The sequence below is a fragment of the Abrus precatorius genome, unplaced genomic scaffold (genome assembly GCF_003935025.1).
Source record: "Abrus precatorius isolate BTA unplaced genomic scaffold, Abrus_2018 Scaffold10, whole genome shotgun sequence".
NCBI lineage: Eukaryota > Viridiplantae > Streptophyta > Magnoliopsida > Fabales > Fabaceae > Abrus > Abrus precatorius.
Window position 1 is genome coordinate 6109187 of NW_020874292.1, and position 7157 is coordinate 6116343.

General features: G+C 30.8%; 1 protein-coding gene across 2 annotated transcripts; it reads right to left on the reverse strand.

Moving 5' to 3' along the window:
• Positions 1 to 301: 301 nt before the first annotated feature.
• Positions 302 to 1873, reverse strand: LOC113852885. Of its 2 annotated transcripts, XM_027483280.1 has the most exons (3): positions 1603 to 1873; positions 672 to 820; positions 302 to 567 (listed from the first exon to the last, which is right to left on the reverse strand). In XM_027483280.1, exons 2-3 carry the CDS (start codon positions 745 to 747, stop codon positions 398 to 400), a joined length of 246 nt encoding a protein of 81 aa, XP_027339081.1. In that variant the 5' UTR covers positions 748 to 820; positions 1603 to 1873; the 3' UTR covers positions 302 to 397. The 2 variants fall into 2 exon arrangements, with proteins under 2 accessions (XP_027339081.1, XP_027339082.1); XM_027483281.1 differs by lacking the exon at positions 1603 to 1873 and having other exon boundaries at positions 672 to 1344.
• Positions 1874 to 7157: the final 5284 nt, after the last annotated feature.

Here is a 7157-nt window from a genome sequence, read left to right on the forward strand (position 1 = left end):
TTCAGCGATGTAATCCCCAACAAAGAAATACGAGATAGATAAAATAAAGTTGCAATAGCTATCTTGTGTAGTACACTGTACACATGCATACATGTCTGGAGACGAGTTTTATCTTTTGGAAATTTCTAACATCATCATAAATATTATCCTCAATTTTTTCTTTTAACTTTTAAAGGATCTTTATCTTAAGGGTATAAAACAAAGTGAAGATCATTTTCACGAAGATGAGACCGAGAGTTTCATTGTAGCAAAAAAAAAACTTGTCATATTTTATTAACTATACCTTGTATTCTAGATTTAGATAATACTTCGTTACAAAAAAGCACAACTTAATTATTCATGAATATTAGTACAATTTCCTACAGTATATACTTTCTTTACCAAAATTGCGAACAATTTAATTATGAATCGGTGGTTTCCTCGAGGCTGGAGTGTAATCCATTGAAAACACGTCACCGCTAACGTTATCCTCTTCTTTGGGCTTAAATACGTTAGCATGCGCTTCCTTATGTTGAGCTGTGTTGGGATCCCCACTAGTTAGGTTGCTACTTTCTTTCAATGTCCGTGCTGCACATACATAAAATGCAAAAACAATTTAATTAAACTTAGAAACAAACAGGAAATTAAAGTATAGGAACATTTAATTAATTCTCTTAGAACAAAAGAAGTACCTCTAGATTGGATGGAGAAGAAGCAGAGGATGACGAAAACCACAAGTAGAATGCGCTTGTTTTGTGTAGCAGCCATCTTAAAACTATTAGACTTGTGCTCGACAATTCGCTGTTTATCTGAATATGCAATACATGTGCTAATTCCACTCCTATATATAGACACAGACTAACTAGTTAACTGTCATAAGACCCTTAGATTGTTGGTTACGTATCCATATAGACCACAGTGGTAAATTGTACATAAGCCTAATGGTCTACGAGAGTCACGTCATCACTGTCTGGCTTGAAATTGATGGCTATCTGTGCTTTTGGGTAAAGATTTAAACGAGAAAAACACGAATCCCTCATCTCCATTTGAATCTCAAACTATACCGTATACGTGTATTTGGGCCGTATCGGTTTTCTTTTCATGTTCTTATGATTCCTATACATCTATATATTAATATTAATATTGTTCCCCAACTGTTTCATGCACATTAGTTTGTGATAACTTTTGTCCCTAAATCTACAACAAAAGCTAAGGGTTTTATCTTTTCAACCCGTGTTCTGTCACATGCGAGAAACTCCTATATAGGACTCTTGTCTTTGTCTTTGGATTCAATTAAGTGTAAACAAATTAAACCAAAAGATTATTCTATTTATGTATAAAAAAATATTAGCCGTTGAAAATTCCAGGCTTTATTTTTTAAATTTGTAATATATATTGATGGTGCGCGGAAGAAGAAATATGTTGTGTGGATGAAGAATTTAAATAATAGTTATTTATTTTATCGCATATTTTGCTTGCTAGAGAAACAATAGGTGATCAAACTAAACGCAGATTCTTTGATTTCTCAAACTTGTATATTTTTCTTGATTTTCGAGAACTTCTTTGCAATTTTCAAGTTACGTTTGGTAACCAATACAAGTTGAAATTTGAAATGGGACTCACCTTGGGCACTAGATAATGACCTTCACGATTCATGCCGATGGGTTGCTAAAGTATGGGGGAAATTGTATGAAATTTTGAGTTGGGCCATTGGATCTGTGGCAGAATATGCAGACAAGATAACACCTTCAAGCCTTCAACATTGATGCGGGGCCATATGTCAGGCCTGCAACCTGTTTACCCTGCCAGTCTGAACCATCGTACCTCACTTGTCAATCCCTTAATTTACAATGTGAAAAGATTTAGTGAAACATTTGTGTTATGCTACTACCTGCCAACATTTCTGGCCTTCGTATATCAACAATTTCTCTCTCTTTTATTGATTAATAATTGAATGTTTTGCATTTAATACTTGTCGTCTTCAATCAATTTCTATGGTAAGGGCCCTTGTGGAAATGATAATTAATTAATTAATTAATTCTAAGTAATGATTAAAATTACACATAATTGGAACTGGGGCATGTATTTTCTTGGTATTAATTGTAGCCCTTGATTTGAAGTGAGAGAAAAGAATTAAATATTTTTAAATTTGTATTTTTCACTGTGGGAGTAGTTAATTAACTAATAAAGTTTTCAAGTTCATGCATTATTTGAAAGGTAGTAGCAATCATTCAATTGCTTGGGTGTTGAAGGGGATGCCATGTTTGATTAACGTACCGCGCCATTGCTTTGTCATAGATAATGTTGGTTTTGTTTGTTGTGCTTGTTTTCTTCCCCTCGAGTTAGATTGCGTATATAGGAGATTTGATTAATTAATCATGGAAGATACATAGCATTAATGAATGGAGGGAGAAAACCCGACATTGGTGAGACTAAGATCATTTTCAGATAAGACAGTGGACAATGCTTTTCTTCTTTGAAAGAGTAAGACAATAGACAGTGGTCGTATATATCACATGGGACGAGTCCAGTGATCATCTACTTGGTAGGCCTGCCTTGTCGCTTACGAATCGCGCATGAACCGAACATGATTTTGAGGGCTAATAAAAGCTATGATAGAGCAGTAATGATCCAGAGAATGATCACTAAACAACCTGATCTAGGCCACGCTATTGAATCTGCTTTTAGTAGAAGGTCAAGATGATGAATATGTTGGTGTTACAATCACGCGAAGGTGTGAGTACTTGTCAAGATACTTTAAGCTCCAATTGAGAGTGTATTTTGATAGAGTATATACGAAGCATGATGTCTTATTTATAGGATTCATATACGTGGCTAAATCATGGTTTTAATATTTAAACATAAAGGTAATCCCAATGCAAAGTTTAAATGGGTTTAATTACTGAATATTCTCAAAGTTCTAATGTGAGACGCCTGAGTTAGTAGTTTAGTTTCTTTACTTTTAGGGGTATGAAACATGATTGGGTGTAAGTGAAGTGTCTTTATAAGCCTCGAATGACTCTGATTCAGTCAAAAGATTTGGACAATCAAAATCATATTAAGTTAAAATATGTTAAATTGAGCTTTAATTGTATAGATACGGAACACAATCAATATACATATTTTACCATACAACTAATTTGGCCAAAAATCTTTAAAAAAAGAAGAAGAAGCTAAAACTTAACCTTTAGTGAGTAACTTTGTTCTTTCATTTCAAACTAATGCGATTACTATAAATAGAGAGTGACAATATATACCAAATCAATGTGATTAACTCATGTAATTATTAAACAATTTTTAATTTTAATCTTTCATGTATAATTATATTTTACATAGGAAAAATCTTTTATTAGAGAGAGTTCAAGTAACACTTCATACCTTAACTCAAATTTAACAACATTAACACATATAGTAACTATTCAAACATTATAAAGAATTAGCATACCACGCTCTTTAACGCAGTTTTATTGGTCATGCGTAAATCTGAGCGGGGTGAAGCCTTATCTCATCGGCAATATTCCATCGTTCGGAGTCATAATGGTTGTTCCTTGGCTTAATTCAAATTTTCTATGGAATCTGGCTGCTGTCGATTAATATTTCATTCTGGCTTCATTTTATTTTAATCTTCTTCTTTTTTGGGGTTCGGATAAACTCATCACTGAAGAAAATTGTGATGATGAATTAGTATGTTGGATAGGGAATAAATGGGTGAAGTCTGTATTTTAATTTACTTTTTTTTGTAAGCACCTAAAACATTTTTGTTTGTTGACAGGATAAATTTGTTAGGTCAGTTTAGCTATTAGATTCTTCATAATTTTTTAAAAAATATAATAAAGTAATAGAAAGTAAAAAGTTCCATGTGTTAATAAATTAGTAGAATTGACACTAAATAGTAGATATGCTTGCATTACTTTGCACGACAAAATATTAATTCAAAGGTCACTTAATTATGAAAATAGTTTCAATATTTACGTTTTTGTTTTTAGTCCTTATAATTTTTTTTTTATATTTTATACTTTTAAATTTGTTAAATTTTTTATTTAGTCCCTCCCCCCAACGGACGTTATCCAAGCCAAACGGAATTTTCGATCTCCCTTGCACCCTCCTTCATCTCCCACAACAACGGCGGCGTAAAGCCCAATCACGTAAGGCAAGGGTTTTAGGTTCCGAATTTTTTGTTTTATTTTAATATACTTTAAAAAAATTAAATTTAAAAATAACTTTTAATTTTAATATTTTAAGTAATGATTAATTTTTTATTAATATTATAAATAACATTTAATAAGCCATAATTCTTAACCAATAAATAATAAAAAGTTTTTTTTTAATAATTGAATAGCAAAGAAAACAAACTGAACAATCTTTTAACTTTTTATTTAATTGTTATTTCTTTCTTTTTCTAACTACTCTCTTCTTCTTATCTTCTTGTTTAATTTTACTTTAATTTGTATTTTTTTTTACTAATAACAACTTTAGGATAGAAGTAGAGGAGGAAGCAAAGTCTTCTATTTTTCTAATGCAGAAGCATTGGTACGAAGCCTTCTATTTTTTTAACGCAGAGGCACTGATACAAGAGTCTTTCTTTCACTACTCAGTCTTCCCTTCACTAATCAAAATGTTTCTTTGCAAATTTGTCATTTTTTTAGGCGAGATTACAAGTGTCAAGTTTATTTTTTTGACAATAAAGTTTTATTATTTTAATTTGGTCTTATTTTATATATTTATATTTCATATTTTTTTACTATAATATTTCATACTTTATATATTATAATTTTTAAATTCATATAAAAATATATAAATGTCAACTAGAAAATGTATGAAGATATTTTTTACTTTTTATTTAGTGTTAAAAAATTAAAGTCACTAAATAATATAATTTTAAAAGAAAAATGCCTAAATCCTAAAATTTTTTTGAAACATGATAATTTCTTGGGTATTAATGGATTAAATTTATTTTCAGAATTAAATATCTTAAAAAAAATTATAAAATTAAAAAATGATAAATCAATTGACATTTTCAATTATATAAAAAGAATAAATTTTTTTCTAAATACATATATAGCTTACAAAATAATATTAATAATTTCGATATTAGTTACTTCAGTTGAAAGAAATTTTTTAAAATTAAAATTGATAAAAACTTACTTAAGATTAGTAATGTCTCAATAAAAATTAAACAGATTAGCTTTATTATTTATTAAAAAATATATATTAAATAAAATTAATTACGAGAATTTTATAAATAATTTTGCATCATAAAAATTTAAAAAATAAAATTTAAATAAAATTATAATAATTTAAAAAAATTATTTTATTAATAAAAAAAAGCCTCCTTTTTTAATTTGCCTTTAGCCCTACTCTTGAGCCGCGCCTGCCCGCAACGACGTCAAGCCAGCGCAAGCACTCACAAATGTGGAAGCGCCTCAACCATTTGTGACGAGCTTCTTATAAATGCGTCGTGACAAAGTTCAATCACTGCCAAGGCATCAACGAGATGCGCCACCTTCTAACTGCGGCAAGTCATCTTTCATAGCGGAAACAACCACTTGAAACCGCCGAAAAATGAAACGGTTGGTGGAGCCCAGCGGGAGATCACAACTTGCATCAAATGTTTCAGCATCTGAAGCTCTTCACCAGAGGCGGTCACGCTGATGTCAAGCACCATCATGAGTTCACCGGTGGCTAATTAACCGCCGCATTACGCGGCAGAGCCTTCATTTTTAACACTGCGTTTGATATTTCTGGTTTTGAGCGATGACAAGACATTGAATCTTGTTTGTTCATCGTTTGGTTCGTCTTCTTCTTCGTGTTTTCAATGGATTCGGGTATGGAATTGAAACGCGAGGTGGAAGTCGGTTACATGAGTGGCTTGTCATTATAGATATGGAGATTCAACGACTTCGTTGTTTTAAGGTGTTGTGCTCTGTTTTTATCAACGTTTTGCAGTTTTTTTCAGGTGGTGAAAATGAAAGGGGAAGTGTGATTGGGTTTACTTTGGGTATACTTAAAAATTTCACCAACCCACTAGTTTTTATTTTGCAAATGAAACCATTTAAGGTGTAATCTATATAGTAAATGTCAAGTAAGGTTTATGGGTTTAAGGATATTTAATTTCATTCACTCTACTATTTGCGCGCAGCCTCTTCTTTTTTCTTTTTTCTTTTATTTGTGTGAAGGATTTAGTCAACATTGCGTTCACACATAACAATACTTAGACGTATACTTTATGAAAATAAAAATTTAAAAGTTAGTTCTTCAAATCTATTTATTTAGTTAAACTGTGGGATCAAAATTGTGAGAAACGTGAATTTAATTTCTCATAATATGATTCACCCTTTTTTTATTTTTGCATTTTTTTTTGTTAGGTCTATTATGAGCCTTCGTTTGATAACAAATATTTAAAAAAAAAACAATCGAGAAAAATATATATTATGAAGGTTTACTTTATCTTAATTTAATCAAGGGAATTTAATATTATTTAATCAGTTCCGATTGTCGTTTTTTTTCCTTCTTATCAACACATCATCAAGAACAGTTAGCTGGAATTAAATAACAAGAGATTAAATGACGAAATAAATTGATTTGTTTGGAATCTAGGATGCTTCATTAAATTAATATGATGTGTTTCCCACCAATCTTCATTAACAGCGATATGTTTTTGCTCATATTTTTACCATATTCCCGAATTATTTCCCTCGCAAGATTGAATTGTGAGCATAGAACTACAATCACAGAGTTTCTTTGCCAATCACCTGTTAGCTGATTACCCATACAAATCCATCTCGATATAAATCGTTAATTTTCATCTATATCAATTTTACTCGTACCAACAAGCATACTAAAAGTTTGGCCGGACATGATTTGATGAATGATTGCTTTTTTTCACTTTGTCTCCTGTTTAACATCTCCTAGTGGTTGTTATTGGAGTTTTGATTAACTAAATGATTGATAGTTTTTCATACCAAAGACCGCTTTTTAGGGTGTAGTAGCATGAAAATCATAGGAACCTATAACTTCAAATCTGTCAATGCCCATATGGAGTATAAACTTATTCTTTTTCATATATATATATATATATATATATATATATATTACATTAGTTGACATTTCTTTGTCTTCATGTGTACTACTTGGTTAATGCATAGTTTATGATGGCTGACGATTGATCCAATCATTTA

Excerpts from the sequence above, each read along its gene's own strand:
- LOC113852885 (XM_027483280.1), bottom strand. The coding sequence starts at position 747 with ATGGCTGCTACACAAAACAAGCGCATTCTACTTGTGGTTTTCGTCATC. Across the intron at positions 568-671 it reads CTTCTCCATCCAATCTAGAG|CACGGACATTGAAAGAAAGT; the intron begins GTACTTCTTTTG and ends ATGTATGTGCAG.